Source organism: Myotis lucifugus, unplaced genomic scaffold (genome assembly GCF_000147115.1).
Source record: "Myotis lucifugus unplaced genomic scaffold, Myoluc2.0 scaffold_59, whole genome shotgun sequence".
Classification (NCBI taxonomy): domain Eukaryota; kingdom Metazoa; phylum Chordata; class Mammalia; order Chiroptera; family Vespertilionidae; genus Myotis; species Myotis lucifugus.
This window is the reverse complement of record NW_005871107.1, coordinates 1,756,853-1,775,957: the sequence shown is the minus strand read 5'-3', so window position 1 is coordinate 1,775,957 and position 19,105 is coordinate 1,756,853. Positions and strand designations below refer to the sequence as shown.

General features: G+C 38.5%; 1 protein-coding gene across 1 annotated transcript in view; it reads left to right on the top strand.

Annotated features, from left to right (window-relative positions):
• The window catches only part of LMBRD1 (LMBR1 domain containing 1), a 77,795-nt gene extending 69,088 nt beyond the window's left edge, over positions 1 to 8,707 (top strand). Inside the window, exons 15-16 of the mRNA XM_006089324.2 lie at positions 7,924 to 8,015; positions 8,152 to 8,707. Coding sequence (XP_006089386.1) covers positions 7,924 to 8,015; positions 8,152 to 8,268 — 209 coding nt within the window. The 3' untranslated portion in view covers positions 8,269 to 8,707. The remainder of the gene's footprint in view (positions 1 to 7,923; positions 8,016 to 8,151) is intronic.
• Positions 8,708 to 19,105: the final 10,398 nt, after the last annotated feature.

Below are 19,105 nucleotides of genomic sequence, written 5' to 3'. Positions count from 1 at the left end.
TGTATTGTCTTTTTTAATTTTTAAAATTTTTCAATTATAGTTGACATGTAATTTATGTTAGTTTCAGGTCTACAACATAGTGAATAGACATTCATTCATATAACTTATGAAGTTATCACCCAATAAGAAACTTGTGTTGTCTTATTTGAATATTAAAGAAACTGGAAATGAAATGGCCTGTATATATCAAAGTTAATTTTGGCAGATTATTCTGATCAAGTGTATTTGTTAACATAATATGTATAGATAGCCTTAAAAATAATCAAATGATCTACAGCTTCAATTTTAGCTTTAGGTCATAATATTACAAGGACAAATGATTAAGATGACTCAAGTTAGCAGATAATGCTTAAATAAAAACTGATGGTGTGTTAAAGTGCATGAATTACAAAAAACCAAGCAGACTGAAAATTAAAAATCTAAGGTAGGGTTTAATCAGATATAGGAAGTACAAAGGGGGAAAGTAAGAATTATTTTAAGTAACTAAATACAATATTAGGGAAAAATTAAAGTAAAATGGGCATCAGTACCTTAGTTGAACACTAAGTTCTGAACAAACAAGCCTATGAATGATTCAGAATACATTCTTTATAAATAAAACATGTTTGCCAGGCTGTTTTACTTTTGCTAACAAATAAACAGGTTGACCTGTTTTCACAGAACCTGTAGAACTTATCATTCTGAAAACATTTATCTAAGACAGAATGTCAGTTAGAGATAGAGAATCTTTTCCCCTCTCAGTTTCTGTATAAAAATGGAAATAAAGGTCATAAAGAGATGCATAATTTGTGAACAGTTTTAAAAATATAAACTAGAATCTATAATAATCTATAATAATAAAAGCATAATATGCTAATTAGACCAGACGTCCTTCTGGATGGACGACCTTCCAAATGAAGCTGGGGCTGCAAGGAAAGCCTGGGTCTCAGGTGCCTGCTGGTGGCCGGAGGGAAGCCGGTGATGGTAGCCGTGGGAAGGAAGGACTACTCTTGCACGAATTTCATGCATCAGGCCTCTAGTGGGAAAATAAGAAAACAGAACTAGAGAGGCCATCTAAGTAGTTCACCCCCCCCCCCTTTTTCAGATGCAGAAACTAAGGTCCCAATAGATGAATTGCACAGATAGTATGAGACTTAGGATTTTAATGAAAGTGTCTGGATTTCAAGTGTCTCTTTTACTATACTTAACATTTTCATGTTCTGTGTTTTGTTTGATCATCTATCCTTTAAATTTTAAGGTCAGAATGGGGCTGGGTGGATGGGAGGGGGAATTACTTTTTTTTTGTATGGCCACTTGTCATTAGGAAAGAAAATTTTTCTCTGAGCCCCTATTTTTAGTTTTTCATTGTTAACAGGTCCTCTTTAGTTTAATTGGCACTTTTACGTATTCTTTTGTGGAACAACAGTCACAAGTCTGCTGAACACTTCTGATTTTAGAATACAATCTCTAAATGAAACATTCAGCAACTTAAATTTACTTTGAAGATCAAAGTTCAAAATACTCATAATTTTTTTTAGATAACTGTAGAAAGACATCTATAGAACTAGATATGTATCATTTAGGTGAGCAGCTGGAAGATGGCTGATGGAAAGAAGGGGAACCCCCCCCCCCATTTATTCAGTGTGGAATCATCACTGGAATATAAAATATGTGTATAGGACTTATTAACCAAATTCTTCTATGGACATATGCCACTAAATATAAATACAAATTTTATATATATATGTATGTATATATATGCCTAAGCAACCATCCGACCATTCGACTGGTAGCTATGATGCGCACTGACCACCAAGGGGCAGATGCTCAACGCTCAGGCATGGAAACATGGAATAGACTGATGAATCTCAGAGGGAAGGGGGTGGGGGAGGGCGGGAAGAGATTAACCAAAGATATTATATGCATACTAGAGGCCCAGTGCCCATGTACCAGTGGGGTCCCTCGGCCTGGCCTGCGGGGATCGGGCAGAAACCGGCAGTCCGACATCCCCTGAGGGGTCCCGGATTGCAAGAGGGCGCAGGGACTCTAGTATGTACATATAAAGATAACTATAAAGAGCTGTTTAGGTACACATTGTGTGTATAGATTTGTGGTCTAGGGTCATCTTTTTCAACAACAAAGCATAATGCTAACAATGATTTCACCTTTTAATCTTATTTTAGAAGGAGTATATCAAATCTCCAACCTTTAAAAATGGTAAACAAGTAACAGAAAAACAATGTGATAGAAAAAATGTTTAAGATTTGTTTTTGTGGTGGGCAAAATAATTGGTGGATATAACCCAATTTAAAATGTCACTGAGTGGTTTATTTGACCTCTGGAAAAGTGATTTGATTTTACTTGCTTCTGCCAGCTCAGTCACTGTCTTGTAATCCCTCTTCTAGCCCTGAATTTCTAATTCAGTTAAGTTCTGACTCCAAAAATATCTTTAAGTATGGAAATCAGTAATAAAACTTTCGTCTTTAAAGTTTAGAGTATGTTGAGAAAGCTGAAGGACATTTTTCAAACAAGTTTATACTCGTACTAGAGGCCCAGTGCATGGATTCGTGCACCGGTGGGGTCCCTCGGCCTGGCCTGCGCTCTCTCAAAATCCGGGACCCCTCGGGATGTCAAACTCCCGGTTTGGGCCCAATCCCCATAGGCCAGAATCTGTGCACCAGGCCTCTAGTATGCATATAAGATCTTTGGTTAATCTCTTCCTGCCCTCCCCCACCCCCTTCCCTCTGAAATTCATCAGTCTGTCCCATGTTTCCATGCCTGTGCATTCAATGTCTGCCCCCTGGTGGTCAGTGTGCATCATAGCTACTGGTCAAACAGTCACTTAGGCTTTTAGATAGATAGATAGATGATAGATAGATAGATAGATAGATAGATAGATAGATAGATAGATAGCAGAGCTTATGTAATACTTAAACAATGGAAAATACTGATCTTGATTTTAAAATAATTGTGAACAGGCATTTTTGGATAAGCCCAGCCTGTCTTTATTTTTGAAACATTCACAATGGTTATTTTTATTTAAAAGCATATAACTATTTAGCAGTTAGTCTGTTACTAAATTATATACATTTGAATTTCACCAAATCCTTTTGTATCTGTTTTGACTATAAAGAAAGAAAGATAATGAACATGTACAGAATAATTATGATACTGGTATCTAAGCAATTTTTTTTGTACTTCTGTTGGACATATACTTGTAAAATCTTAAGATTAGTTGTTTTTCTTGGTACCATTTGAGAAAATATTAACTGTCACTTTGCATGGGGATTTTGATATATAGTCAGCCTTCCTTATTTGTGGTTTCATATCCATGGATTCAACCATCTGCAGATAAAAAATATCTGAAAAAAATTCCCAGATAGTTCTGAAAATCAAAACTTGAACTTGTCACACACTGAGCACTCTGCTGAGTCCATGTGAATGGCATGATGTGTAGATACCCTGCTGTAGCCTGTATGCAAATCTAGGCTACATGCAGATACTATGCCATCCTATATACTAAAAGGCTAATATGCAAATCAACCAAACGGCAGAACAACTGGCACTGACCACCAGGGGGCAGACGCTCAACATAGGAGCTGCCCCCTGGTGGTCAGTGTGCTCCCACAGGGGGAGCACTGCTCAGCCAGAAGCCAGGCTCATGGCTGGCAAGCACAGGAGTGGTGGCGGGAGCCTCTCCTGCCTCCGTGGCAGTTGGACATCCCTCTAGGGCTCCCAGAATGTGAGAGGGCACAGGCCGGGCTGAGGGCCGCCCTCCCCCCCGCCCCCACACACACACCGAGTGCATGAATTATGTGCACTGGGCCTCTAGTTTTATATAAGTGGCTTAAGCATCCCAGATTTGGGGATCCATGGGGATCCTGGAACCAATCCTCCGTGTTTACCAAAGGACAAGTGTACCTCCTTTGGTCTTTAGAATGACTGCAAGGAAATATGGCCATACCCCCATTTAACAAGCACAGCATCAGCAGTTTAGATTTGCCCATTCATGGCAGAGAAGTGGCCAAATGATGTTTGACACCAAGTGTGTTAGAGACCAGTCTGGCCTCTTCCGTCACCATGCTGGACATTTTATACTTCCATTTTCAGAACATATTCAAGTATCTTGTTTTGATACCCTTGGAATCTTGTTAGATTTTAGACAAAAGAATTAAAAAATGTATTATTTAGTAATATGATTTTAAAATAAAATAACCTTTTTTAAAAATTTGAGTTACTTTAATAATCATTATATATGAATGCTAGGTATTCTGACAGGTTCTTTCGAATACTTAGACTTATCTAATTGAAAAAGTGGTAAGTTGAAGTGACATGTTACTATGAAAAGAGTTCTGTACTGGAGGTGAGAATAGAATGTTACAGGAGCAGGTAAGTGACTCCTGAATGACCAGCTAGGAATCTCCTCTGCTGGACTGAACTCCAGTATAAAGCTATATCTTGGGTGTAAAGCTATATCTCGGGTGTAAAGCTATAATCTCGGGTGATAGTAACTATGGGAGAAAAAGGAAACTGGCCAGCCACTGCTGCATGAAGTCTTTCTGGTTTTCCTTAGGAGGCTTTGAATATTCATCCTAGACTTTTCTGTTGAGAAAGAGCAAAGAATACGAAGGAGGCTCTTGGGGGATCAGTAGATCTGCATTTGATCTGTGGTCCTTGCTTATGAAAGGAAGAGATTGCTTCTCTATTAACTGCATGTTTTCCTGCCAGAAAAAGACTCTGCTCTGTACAGTTTGGTACTGAGTAATAGAAGTAAATGTTGAAGCACAGTGGAAGGTGTTAGAATAGATAAGAGTTAGATTATCTAAATATTTACTTAACATCTAAAGCTTTACATAATGGGTCCTATGTTTTGATGAAATATAACCTAAATGCTACGTTTCAGAAAACCAAATGAAAGCCAAAAAATAAAAGTGTATTATTAGATCCTTTGTGTAATAAACTGGACTACAAAATTCCCAGTACAGTTTTAAGAAAAAAACAGCACTTATTTATTGAAGCTAAGAAGAGAGTTCATAAAATTAAAAATCAACAGTGCATTTTCTTAATCAGCAATAGGATGTGATATTGGTCTCCTAATTGCATGTAGAATTTTTTTGCCACTGTCCATTTTGAATAAAAATATGTGGAAATTATAACCGTTTGTGTAAAAAGAACTTGCCTTTTAAGTTAGGATTTTCTTCTGTAATGAATAAAGGCCTTCTGAAATTTGTGAGGTTGGTATTCTATATTAACTGCAGCATATATAATTTTCAATCAGTTACATTATATTGTGTCACCCAGACCTTTCTGAATGGTTTTAATAAGTATTTTCTTAGACATCATTTACTAGGTATATGTCAAGATATATAGAGGACTTGTTAACCTAGTAGAAATAATGTATTTGGGTAAAACCACTATGGCATCTGACACAAACAGCAAATAACCAGTCTGCCACTTTCCCCTTAAGAGGTATATTTTTTTGGAAAGAGAAAAGTATATGATTTATTTTTAATTCAAGCTATAATGGTATCTAAAGTTCAAATAGTAAGCATATCAGTATAAAATGATTTTTTTTAATTAAATCTTTATTGTTCAGATTACATTTGTTCCTCTTCCCCCCCCCCATAACTCCCCTCCTCCCAGTTCCCACCCCACCCTCCGCCCTCACTCCCCACCCACTGTCCTCATCCATAGGTGCACGATTTTTGTCCATTCTCTTCCCGCATCTCCCACTCCCCTTTCCCCCCCAAGAATAGTCAGTCCATTCCCTTTCTATGTCCCTGATTCATTATAATCACCAGTTCATTCTGTACATCAGATTATTTATTCACTTGATTCTTAGGTTCACTTGTTGATGCATGTTTGTTGTTCATAATTTGTATCTTTACCTTATTCTTCTTCCTCTTCTTAAAGGATACCTTTCAGCATTTCATATAATACTGGTTTAGTGGTGATGAACTCCTTTAGCTTTTCCTTATCTGTGAAGCTCTTTATCTGACCTTCAATTCTGAATGATAGCTTTGCTGGATAAAGTAATCTTGGTTGTAGATTCTTGGTATTCATCACTTTGAATATTTCTTGCCATTCCCTTCTAGCCTGCAAAGTTTCTGTTGAGAAATCAGCTGACAGTCGTATGGGTATTCCCTTGTAGGTAATTGAGTCTCTTTCTCTTGCTGCTTTTAAGATTCTCTCTTTGTCTTTTGCTCTTGGCATTTTAATGATGATGTGTCTTGGTGTGGTCCTCTTTGGATTCCTTTTGTTTGGGGTTCTCTGCGCTTCTTGGACCTGTAAGTCCATTTCTTTCACCAGTTAGGGGAAGTTTTCTGCCATTATTTCTTCAAATAGGTTTTCAATATCTTGCTCTCTCTCATCTTCTGGCACCCCTATTATTCTGATGTTTGTACGCTTGAAGCTGTCCCAGAGGCTCCTTACACTATCTTCGTATTTTCGGATTCTTTTTTCATTTTGCTTTTCTGGTTGGGTGTTTTTTGCTTCTTCGCATTTCAAATCTTTGGCTTGATTCTTGCGCTCCTCTGGTCTGCTATTGGGTATAATATTCTTTATTTCAGTCCGTGTATGCTTAATTTCTAGTTTCTTTATCGTAGCATCGAGGGTCTCATTAGTTTTCGTGAGGCTCTCCTCAAGTTTATTGCAAGCCCTCAAAATTGCGTTTTTTAGCTCTATATCCTCCATTTCTGTCATGTTTTTTTGTCTCCGCATTTTTTATGCTTTCTTGGTGCACCCCCTTGTGGTCTTTGTGTGCAGTCTTGTTCTAGTTAAGCCTTGATTGTTGTAGTTAATACTAGAGGGATTTGACCACCAGGCCGACTGGCTATGAGAATCAGCTGTGGGAAAACTTCTGTCCTCTGGGGAGGTGCTAATCTAGCCTTTGCCTGAGGCGATCTGGCAAATGGCTCTGCGCAGGGCTTGGGCGGGGCGGGCTCAGCAGGGCGGGCGGAGGGAGCAGTTATGGCTGCTCTCAGTCCCGTTCCCAGAGGCTCTGCTTCTCAGAACCCCGGCAACCGCTGCAAACCTCGAAGAGAAAGCTCCCCTCACGTTCCAACTGATGCCAGACAATCCCGCCTCTCCCGTTTGAGTCTGAGTCCCTAGAGATTCGCCCGGATCTGGAGCTCAGAGTCTGAGACTCCCTCCTGATTGCAAACGACAACCGCGCCCTCGGCCACCAGCCCGCTTTGCGCGCGCACCTCCACACCTTTAAATTTTCCACACTGCGCCTCCTCTGAGCCTCGGAATGCTGTTGTCTTTCCTTCTAGTTGAAGAGTCTCTCCTCAGCCAGCCTTCCTGTGGTTCTGGGTGATGTCCGTTCCATCTTTTAGTTGTATTTTTGAAGTGGTTGTTTGCGGCAGCAGTCTCCGGTGTTTACCTATGCCGCCATCTTGAGCTCCTCCGATTTTTTTGTATTTTTTAGAAGCAGCAGCCATCTTTTCAATAGCATTCTTAGAAAAAAAGAAAAAAAACAGCTCAAAGAACTTTTCAAGTTATGGGCTCTCCTGATAATTGGATTCTTAGAAAAGTGTAGCGTAATACTAATCACATCTGATTACTTTGTTCATTTTTTAAATGTTCATCAGGAAAACTTTATCTGTCTTGTTTTAGAACGTGTCTAACACTCCTGGTTAAAATGCTTTTTATATTTCAAATAAATTGAACTAGCCAATATAATGTTTTTAATACTTAATAGCCAGGATTAAATTGGTGGCATTCATTTTTAAAAATACATCATATTAGTTGGTAATTTAAGTTATAGTAGAGAATTGAAACAGTGAATTTTAGAGACAGATGTAGATTTCAGTCTTGTCCCTAAATATTTATTGACTTTCTGACTTTGGTCATTAGTTTTGTTTAATAACTTTTAAAATATAGTATTAATAGTCCACATCAAGAGAGAAATTATCTCACAGTAATTTTTACTTGCTCTTATAGATCAGTGCACTGTCACCCGGACATATCTGTTCCTTCACAAGTTCTGGTTCTTCAGTGCTGTGTACTATTTCGGTAACTGGGTCTTCCTTGGGGTAAGTATGGGGATCCCAGGGATGATTTGACCCTTAATGGTCCGTTTGTATCACAGTAGTGCCATTGGATTTTAAATTTATTATTTTCTGAATGACTTTAGATTTGAGAAATAACATAGTTCATTGAAATTTACAGGTATTCTTAATTGGATTAATTGTATCCTGTTGTAAAGGGAAGAAATCAGTGATTGAAGGAGTTGATGAAGATGATTCAGACATAAGTGATGATGAGCCCTCTGCCTATTCCATCTGACAGCCTTCTGTCTTAAAGATTTTATAAAGCTGACTGCAATATCTCATGCATTTTTGAAGTGTTAGGATAAACTGAATATCTTTCATAAAAAAAAGGGAGCATGGCTATTTAAAAAAACTATATTTTTTATGTTTTCTGAAGTAACATTGTATCATAGATTAACATTTAAAATTGCTATAATAACACTATGTAAATATAAAACTACCGGCTTTGTGAGGGTATGTTTGTGGAATTTTTTTCTCTAGTGTGTAATAGTGTTAAATTGATTAAAAATCATCCAGAATTAATATCCTCTTTTGTCACTTTTTAAAAACATGATAAATCACTGTGTCTGTGCCTTTGGATCTCTAAAGCAATGTGAAATTTTAAAGTGTCCATATCTGATTGTCTGAAAATAGTATTCATAATATAGCCAATAAATAAATGTTATTCCCCTATGCATCTTGTTTCATGTTTTCCACATTAAATCACCAGTGCCATTCAAATAGATTTTATGTACAGATTTCAAGCTACTTGATGCTCTAAGACCATGGCATTCCAAGGTGTGTTATATTGTTATTGTTCAGATATTCATTATATATCTTATTATCACATCTACAGTATTTAAGGCCTATACATTGTTGTAGGTAGCTACCCTCAAAATTGTATTTCAACATAAACAGGAGTATTGGCAAGAATAATTGATCCTGAAAATAATCCACCTACTGATTAGTTTAAGATACGACATCATAATTTGGCTTTTTTTATCCTAAAGGTTTAGAATTTGCAAAAGACATAAGGAAAGCTATATAATATCAATAAAGTATTTTGAATACATTCTAGATAGTGAGAAATCATAAATGATAGCCGAGTTTACTAACTTCAGCAAATTAGGATTCATGAAAAGCACATATGATGCTTGAAATAAAATACCATTGCATTTCTGAAAAAATAACTAGGAATTAACAACCATCTCCCACTTAATTCTCTCCCTTAATTTTTGTGGCACATTGCTCTGTTCCAATTCTTTTTTTATTTTGAATCTTTATTGTTGAAAGTATTATATATGTCTCCTTTTCTTTCCCCATGGACCCCTTATAGCCTGCACACACAGCCTACACCCTCCCGCCTCTGCCCCAGGCCTTCACCACCCTATTGTCTGTATCCTTGGGTTATGCCTATATGCATACAAGTTCTTTGATGGCTCTTTTCCCACCCACTCACCCTCCGCCTTCCCTCTAAGATTTTACAGTCTGTTCCATGCTTCTATGTCTCTGGATCTGTTTTGTCCATCAGTTTCTTATGCTCATTAGATTCCATATTTAAGTGAGATCATGGGATACTTGTCTTTCTCTGACTGGCTTATTTTGCTTGGCATAATACTCTCCAGGTCCCTCTTTGTCTCTCTAGATCGGGGTGGGCAAACTTTTTGACTCGAGGGCCACAATGGGTTCTTAAACTGGACCGGAACAAAAGCATGGATGGAGTGTTTGTGTGAACTAATATAAATTCAAAGTAAACATCATTACATAAAAGGCTACGATCTTTTTTTTTTTTTTAGTTTTATTCATTTCAAACGGGCGGGATCTGGCCCGCGGGCCGTAGTTTGCCCACGGCTGCTCTAGATACACCTTCACAGCCTTCAGGTCTGGCTTCTTTATGTACCCTTTAATGTTATTCAAGATTACATTCCCTGCTGCTCTTATTTTACATTTTCTTTCTGGACAATCACATATACCCTTGGTTTCCATCTATATTATTCTTTATAAGCTCCAAACTTTTATTTTCCCTATTAACTAGAAATTGCTATTTCAATTTCAACATGTTGAAAGTTGAACGTTTCACTTTTCTGAGCATACCAAGCCGCCTTCTGTAGTCTTTTTTTTTTTTTTGACACATGGTATCAGCACATACCTGCTTACCTAAACCAAAAATCAAGGAGACCTTCTTATGTGCTGTGTATGCTTGACTCATCAACCAACCAAGTCATGTTGATTTCTACTTAACCGTCCTTCCATTTGTCCCCTCTTCTCCATTTTTACTGCCACTCATTGTGTTATAAACTGAATTGCGTCCCCTCAGAATTCTTATGTTGAAGCCATAACCCCCAGCACCTGAGACTATGACTACACTTGGAAATAGGGCTTTTAAAAAGGTAATTAAGGTAAAATAAGGCCATTCAGCGGGGTCCTAATCCAATATGCCTGGTGCCTTTATATGAAGAGGAAGAGACATCAGTGTACATGGAGAAAAGACCATGTTGAGGACACAGTGAGAAGATGGCCCTCAACAAGTGAAGGAGAAAGCCCTCTGGAAATCCGACCCTGCCGGCAAATGGATCGTGGACTGCTGGCCTCCAGAGCTGTGAGAAAATAAATGTCTGTTGTTGAAGCCATCAGTCTGTTGTGTTTTGTTATGGCAGCTCAAGCAGACTAATACACACTGGTTCTTAAACTTCCTCACTGGACCTTCTGTCAAGTCCCAAGTCCTTTCACTCTTTCCTCAGTGATGAAAATCCAAATCAGAGTATTTCGTTCCTCTGCTGTGACAAGCTTTCAGTTACTTCAGAATGAAATCTGTAAGCCATCACATCATGTAAAAGGTCTTTTTGGTGTGTTTCTTACCTGACTATCCAGCCTTCTCTGCCATCTTCACACTCCTTATATGAGCCAAACTAACAAATGTCTCATCATTATCCAAATGGCTCTGATTTCTCACAGCCCCACCCTGTTGGACTGTTCCTTCTGCCTGTGATACTCTGCCCTTCCTTTTGTCTCCTAAGAAAACCTTTTTTCTTCAGATCACAAGCTTAACATTATCTCCTCAGATACTGTGCCCCTAAGTCTCCCAGGCAAAGTTAGGTGCTCTATCCTACTCATTTGGCACCTGTACAGTGTTGTGATTTATTGGTTTCTTTTCTGCCTCCTTTCATGCCTGCAAGTCCTTGAACACATCTGTTTCTTCACCCTCATCCCTGGTGCCTAGTATATCTCCTTGTACATGGAGGCCTGCAGTGGAGAGGGGAAGTTGTTAGATGCTTTAAGCCTGGTTACATGGTCTAAGCCTATATAAACTGCATTTAGATGAAAGGGAATGTGTACTTAGCCTGTTTCAAGATTTATTTTGCTACCTAGAAGTGTAGAAGTATTACCATATTTGTCTTGAACACTACATGTACGTTTCATTACTTCTAGGAATGATTGTTTTTGTCAGACCAACCTCTTAGGCTTTCATTTTGCCTCTTGTATTTATAAAATATATCTTTTCTACTTAGATTTAAACATTCGTTTTCTGCCTATCAAGAAGTTTGCTTTTATTCTAACCAAGTTTTGTTTGTTTTTTCCTTCATGGTCATAATGAATGGCTTTAACGTTTTATTTTCATGGAGCTGATTTAAGTGTTGTGACTTCCACTAATGAAGAACATATTTCCTTTGAAGTCCTCTAAAATGTCTAATTTAGAGATTGTTCATAGTGATGGCTTTTCAAAAGGTCAAGACCCTCATGTTCTATGCAAACTTCAAACAGTGATTAATTTCTTTAGCTATGCAACAAGCTACTGGCAAAATGAGGATCCTAGAACTGACTTCTGTCATAGTGCCACTATACCAAAGACAATGCAGATGCATATTGCATTGGAAAAAAAAGAAGAAAGGATAAGCAAAGCAGGAGCTCCAGGAAAACAACAAGCAGTGCAAGAAAAGAATGTCTTCCGGGTGTACTGCTGAGTTCTTCAGTTAATGGTACGTACACAGTTACAGTAAATACACTATCTTAGAATTAATCCATAGGACACAGTACACATTGATTATAGCACTGAATGCAAGTATCAGCCTTGACAATGTAAAGACAGTTGATACAAATTGGATGGTTGGAGTGGGTGGAAGACAGGGAAAAGGGTATTAATAGCCTCCCTTTATGTGGGATAGGTGAGGGGAGTCGTGAAGAGAGAAATCAAGAGATACTGTCTCTGGTAGAGGAAGCAAAGTAAAAGGTATGAGCATATTAAAGTTATGAAGTAGCCCTGACTGGTTTGGCTCAGTGGATAGAGCGTCGACCTGCGGACGCAAGGGTCCCAGATTCGATTCCGGTCAAGGGCATGTACCTTGGTTGCGGGCACATCCCCAGTAGGGGGTGTGCAGGAGGCAGCTGACCAATGTTTCTCTCTCATCGATGTTTCTAACTCTCTATCCCTCTCCCTTCCTCTCTGTAAAAACTCAATAAAATATATTTTAAAAAATATATTAAAGTTATGAAGTAAAAGGTAACGCTGTATCAAAAATAGTAATAGAACCGTGTTGGGAGATGGGGTAAGGGTGAACCACAGGGAATCTGTCAAGCAAACAAAATTACAAGAAATGAGTAGATATTTAAAATGGATACACTTAGAAATAGCAATATATTAGAATGTAACAGGTATTAAAGATACAAAGATCAGGGTATCATTTAAAGGGGAAATTTTATCAGAAGATGAAATAATTGCAATTATATGTAAATATGTCTGAATTTCCTGGCAGCCGAGACAAAAAGGAGACTGAGGGATCATGAAGTTTTTACATTTGATAAAAGGAAGCACTCAAGTGTTTTTTTCTGGCATTAAAATACAGAAGGAAGTTACATTGTGAATTCTTATGAAAAGAATGTTAACAATGAACAAATGCCTTTGCTAAAATTTAATAGGGAGGCATATGCACGGAGACAGAATCTGGGGTCTCCAGGGGAAGTCAGGTTGGCTTCAGAGAAGTCTCAAAGTGAATTAGCTTTGTGTGTGCATCGTTTATTCATTCTACTCAGCAAACATTGGGGCTCCTACATATTCCAGGCAGTAGATCACAGATACTGATCTCCTAGGTTTGAAGAAGGCAGTCCCTGTCCTTTCAGAACTTGGTTTAGGAATTTGTAGCTGAGTGGCCCTTGGCAGTAATTGAACCTTATCGATATCTACTAAGATTATATGTGTCTGATATCATGAATACATAAAAAATCACTTTATCAAGTTGGAGTTACCATAGGAAATATTCCAGTAACTGGAATGCTTACATCCAAACAACAAATCCTCTCTTGGTAGATGAGCATGGAATTGATGTGAGATGAGTAATTGGGAGAAACATTTTAGTCATTTGCTGATGCTTGATTAAGTATCCACTTTTCTTTAGCATAGACCACTCCCAGATTGAGTAGTATTTCCTAGATACATATTGTATTTAATTGAATCCTAACTGACACATTATTTTACTCGATTTATACATATAGATTACATTTTGGTTCTTAGCACACCCCCTCTACCTACCTACCTACCTACCTACCTATCAATCATCTGTCTCTCCTCCCTCCCTTTCTTCTCCACAAACACATTTTGACATAATAAGTTTTATTTGAGAAGTACCTTATTTCCCTTATCAGCAAGTTCTCAGGAGGCACTTCTAGAACTACTCATAATCTTCAACTGACTTCACAGGGAATGTGAAAACTTCCTTTTCAGAACAAAGCCAATAAATATTAAGTCATAACTTAGGGATAACATTCTGGGGAGAACTAAGCTAGTACGGTCAGGTATATGCCTTTCTGCATGGTTTTCCCATAGTTTCATACCTGCTTCAGCTCTGCATTGAAGCTGGTGGATGGTACCAAGTCTAGATTGAGCTCTAGCAAATATGTGTGTAAAGCAATGTCTTCTGTTGTCTATAGAAAAAGTATGTTTTTAAAACCTTTTATTTATTTACTCGAGGCCCGGTGCATGGATTCATGCACTGGTGGAGTCCCTTGGCCTGGCCTGCAGGGATCCGGCCAAAACCGGCCTGGTGCATGGATTTGTTGAGGGCGTGTTAGGCTCATCTCACCCAGTCCCGATTAGAGCTATCTTGCACAGTCCCGAGCTGGCCGGGGAGGGACCGCAAGAGGTTGGTCAGCCAGGGATGGACCGCGGGAGGGCTCCGGTCATGTCTGGCTCATCTCGCCCAGTCCCAATCGGCTGGACCCCAGCAGCAAGCTAACCTACCTGTCAAAGCATCTACCCCCTGGTGGTCAGTGTGTGTTATAGCAACTGGTCAAATGGTCAAACGAACTGTCGGACACTTAGCATATTAGGCTTTTATTATATAGGATTTGAGAGAGAGGGAGAGAGAAACATTGACCTGCTCTACCACCCATTTATGCACTCATTGGTTGACTCCCTAACCAGGGATCAAACCCATAACCTTGGCATATCGGGACCATGCTCTAATCAACTGAGCTACCCAGCCAGGGCAGAAGAAGTACATTTTTGATAGTAGATGAGCAGATAACAAAGTTAAAACTTGGAGAGATTAGGGGGCACTTAGAGCTGCCTCATTTCTCCATTAAGAGCTGGGGTATTTCTATTTAGATTGAAAATATATCTAATAAATTATTGCTTTACTTGTACCAAGTTCATTCAATGACTATCCAACTAGTGGTTATCATGTGCCAGAAACTGTTTTGGACCTTAATTTAATACTTAGTGAAAAGTTCTATCAAGTCTGATAATATCTGATGTCCTTATCAGTTCCAGTTCCACTTTCTGCTGTATTTACCTGAAGCTTTTTAAAGAACATGGGCTTGTTTGTGTAAATATTTATACACACACACAAACTCTTAATTAATATGAGAAGACAAGTCTGCCCAGTAAAAGAGTAATGTAAGGATATTTCAGTTTATTCCCAATGTATGCAATAACTCAAATGCTGACAGAACTATAAGTCTGAAAAGCCTTCTCCAATGGAGGGATTTAGTGATGCATTACCTTGAACCAATATTTGAGCACCTAGTATGAACCAGAAATTGCTATGAACTGGAGACACATAAATGAAAAAACAAAAGGTGCCTACTCTCAAGTTTAGAAACCATGGGGCAAATAAATTAAAAATAATAAATTGTAGCCCTAGCAGGTTTGGCTCAGTGAATAGAGTGTTGGCCTGTGGACTAAAGGGTCCCAGATTCAATTCCTGGTCAAGGGCACATGCCCAGGTTGCAGGCTCTATCCCCAGTGGGGGCATGCAGGAGGCAGCCAATCAATGATTCTCTCTCATCTTTGATGTTGCTATCTCTCTCTCCCTCTCCATTCCTCTCTGAGATCAATAAAAATATATATTTAAAATAATAATAATAAATTATAATGTAACAAATTCTATAAAGAAGTGTTACAGAATGCACTGAAGCTAAGAGTGATATGTTCTTAAGCTTAGGGAAGGATTAAGACAAGATAAGCAAATGTTAACCCAATTACAGTCAATAAATTATCTAAGCAAGAAACAGGTTTCTGTTTAGTGAGTCTACAATGGTCTTAGACAGTAGCAAGGAGGTAATGGTGGCGAGAGTCCTGAAGAGGCTGTGTGGATGGGAAGCAGGGCTGCATCAGAGGAGAGACAGACCAGCAACCCAGCAGCTGAAAGGGTAGGGCTTGCCTCAGCAGTACCAACATGGTACTCAGTATCCAAATTTCCCCCTCAAAATTAGACTCAACACTGTAAAAAAGAAGGGAACCCCAAGTGGACTAACTTCCAGCTCCCAAGTAGAATGAGAAATAAAAATTAAATTGTTATAGAAATAAGTTTATTTCTATAACAATTTATGAAAATGTTATATTCTTGTATGCCTGCGTTTACACAATGATATTTTCACCCGCCAAAGCTCAGTACAGGTAGTTACACCAGCAAACATTTTTATTTCTGCCATTTAATTGTCCATTGTTCTGTAAGTTAGTTCCTTCACTAGTGGAATGGAGAAAACAATCTATTTATGTTAATAAGCAAAAGCTTAAGTAGTACCTGCCATTTCAGTGTTTGGTTAATTCGGAGGTTGACAAACTTTTCTTACAAAGGGCCAGATGGTAACTACTTTGGGCTTGCAGGGCCACATAAAGGACTTTGTCTTACATTCTTTTTAGATTTTTTTCACAACCGTTAAAAAACTAAAAGACATTCTTTGTCTGGATTTGACCTGTAGTTTGCCAAACCCTGAATTACACAATTAATCATTTTGTTTAAGGTAGTTTTGCCCAAGAAAGCTTGGCTAATGACATAAAAAATATGAAATTACAGAAGGGAGACTTTTAACCTATCTGAAAAAAGAAAGTTTTCAAATGTTTTTTTAGCATGCTGTTTCATGGTTTTATAATGATTAAACTTAACTTTTATTTTGAGTTTAAAGGTGATATGAATGCACACATTTCAGAAGTTGTGACTGACCAAGAGAGATAATGAACAGAATATGCGGTGATCTCCAAATTTATGTGGCCAGGGATTTGTTGTCCCTTATCTTCTCATATGGAGCACAGCTGGAGCAATGACGGACACAATTATCTCAAAGGTAACTTCCACTAATAACATGTTTCTCTCCTGTTTCTCTCTTTTGGTCAAAGAGAATTATAAATGTGTCTCCAGGGTTAAAAATTGTGAGCACTAGTGATTTTTCTGTGTCACACTTTCCTCCTTTGTAAAATTATGATAATAATACCATCCCCTTCATGGGATTATTGGAGGCATTAAGTTAGTATAAAGTGCTTCGTGTAGTGCTTCTTAGGTGGTAAACTCTAAATATTTTTTAGTCATTATTGTTATTTCTAAGACGCTTTCCCTTATTTCATGGTGCTCTGTAATCACCAGGGCTCCAAACACTTTATATTTAAGAAATATTCCTGTACTTCAACGTCTAGGTTAAGTACCTAATAGCTTCAAAACAAGCATTTAATTGCATTATGAGAGCTGAGAGTGTAAGAAACCCTGGAGAGTAAATATTTTTGAGACATAAAAAAACTTTTGTAATGTAAATCATCACTATTAATGTCTCCATTTTCTTCTGTTTAGATATCTTATTTTCTTCACATTGTATTTCAAGACTCCAAATAATGAAATGCAAGAATAAAATTTCAATTATTTCAAGCATAGAAGCAGTGAGTTGTAGTTAGAACACTAGTTACGAAGCACAGGCATTGTGGGCATTGTGTTTCCCCTTCTTCACATTGCTCTCTTGCTGGGCCGCTTTGAAAAGACTGCAGTATAATCTTTGCCTCTTACGTTTTTGTTTTTCTGTTTATTTAAATGTACTTAGTGGAGAATTTCTCTTCAGTTCCTCATGGGAACATTGTGAATTCAAAAACTAACATTTGTAAAACTTTTTTTTTAGGAGTGAATAAAAAAAGGTGTACACGTACCATCATTTCAGAGTACAGAAACAAAGTAAAATTAAATGAAACATTTGCTGTCACTTTAGAGGCTGGAATTTGCAATTCATTACATAAGCTTCTGTTTCCTCACACACTCACACTTCCAACAAGCTTGCTTCTGTCAACAGTGTGGCAAAAGTAGAAAGAGAGGGCAGACTTGGGTCAAAATCCAATGTGAGTTGCTTAGAAGCTGTGTGAACTTAGGCAAGTCATTTTACCTTTATAAGCCTATTACTTCATCTGTAACTTGGGTGCACAGTACCTACTTTGTTGAGTTACCTAAAGGATTTACAACAGCCAGAACAGAGTAGGCACTTGGGCAGTACCACCAAGGACCACTGCACATACCTACACCTTAGGAAGGCACCGGGTCTTAAACCTGAAATGAATGCTTTTGGAGGGGCATATATTCTCCATTTGGTCCAACAGCACAACATTTGCTCCAAGCGGCTTTGGCTTTTGAGTTTGGTCCTGGGCTCTGGGTTCTGTCCCCAGAGTTCAAATGAATAAACTTCCCAAAGGAGTAAACCAAAAACACAGATTTCTTTCCCTGTTCACTTGGTAACATTTCCTGTGGGGTGACTGAATAGAAGCAGAGAGCTAGCTACAAAGATGTATGAAGTATAGCCACTGTCCATAGAGCTTTTCCATTCAATGATATTTTTTTCCCCCTGAAAACTGGAATTAAAGTTACATAGTATATTATGACCAGGGCAAATAAGTATGGCAAAATTTAAAGGCATGTAAATACCAAACTGTAATGAATTAATTTTCTGTGTTACCTTTAACTCTCTCAATCTTTGTTTTTTATTTTTTATTGTCTAAAGTTTTACATATGTCTCCTTTTACCCCAATTGATCCCCTTCCCCCCCAGCCATTCCCACCCCTGGCAAGCCCCCACCGCCGCCCCAGTGTCTGTGTCCATTGGTTATACTAATATGCATGCATACAAGTCCTTTGGTTGCTCTCTAACCTAACCCCCCTCCCCTGCGATTTGTCTCTGGATCTATTCTTGTTCATGAAATTATGTTGATCATTATATCCCACATATGAGTGAGATCATGTGATATTTATATTTCTCCGGCTGGCTTATTTCACTTAGCACAATGCTCTCCAGTTCCATCCTTGTATGTTTTTTTTTTACTATTGATATTTAGAGAGAGAGGAAGGGAGAGGGAGGGATAGAAACATCAATGATAAGAGAGAATCATCAATTGGGTGCCTCCCGCATGCCCCCCATTGGGGATCGAACCTGCAACCCGGGAATGTGTCCTTGACCGGAATCGAACCTGGGACCCTTCAGTCCTCAGGCTGACGGCTCTCTCCACTGAGCCAATCCAGCTAGGGTTGTTTTTATTGATTTTAGAAACAGAGGAAGGTAGAAGGATAGAGAGATACAAACACTGATGAGAGAGAAACATCATCAATTGGCTGCCTCCTGGGGATTGGCCCACAACTTGGGCATGTGCCACGACAGGAAATTGAACCAGTGACCTCTTGGTTCCTGGGTCAACGCTCAACCACTGAGCCACACTGGCTGGGCCGTCTTTTCTTTTTAAATTATTTTTTATTTTTATTTTTGTTAATCCTCAACTGAGGATATTTTTCCCATTGATTTTCAGAGAGGCTGGAGACAGGCGGAGAGACACAGAGAGGGAAACATCTCACATCTATTGGT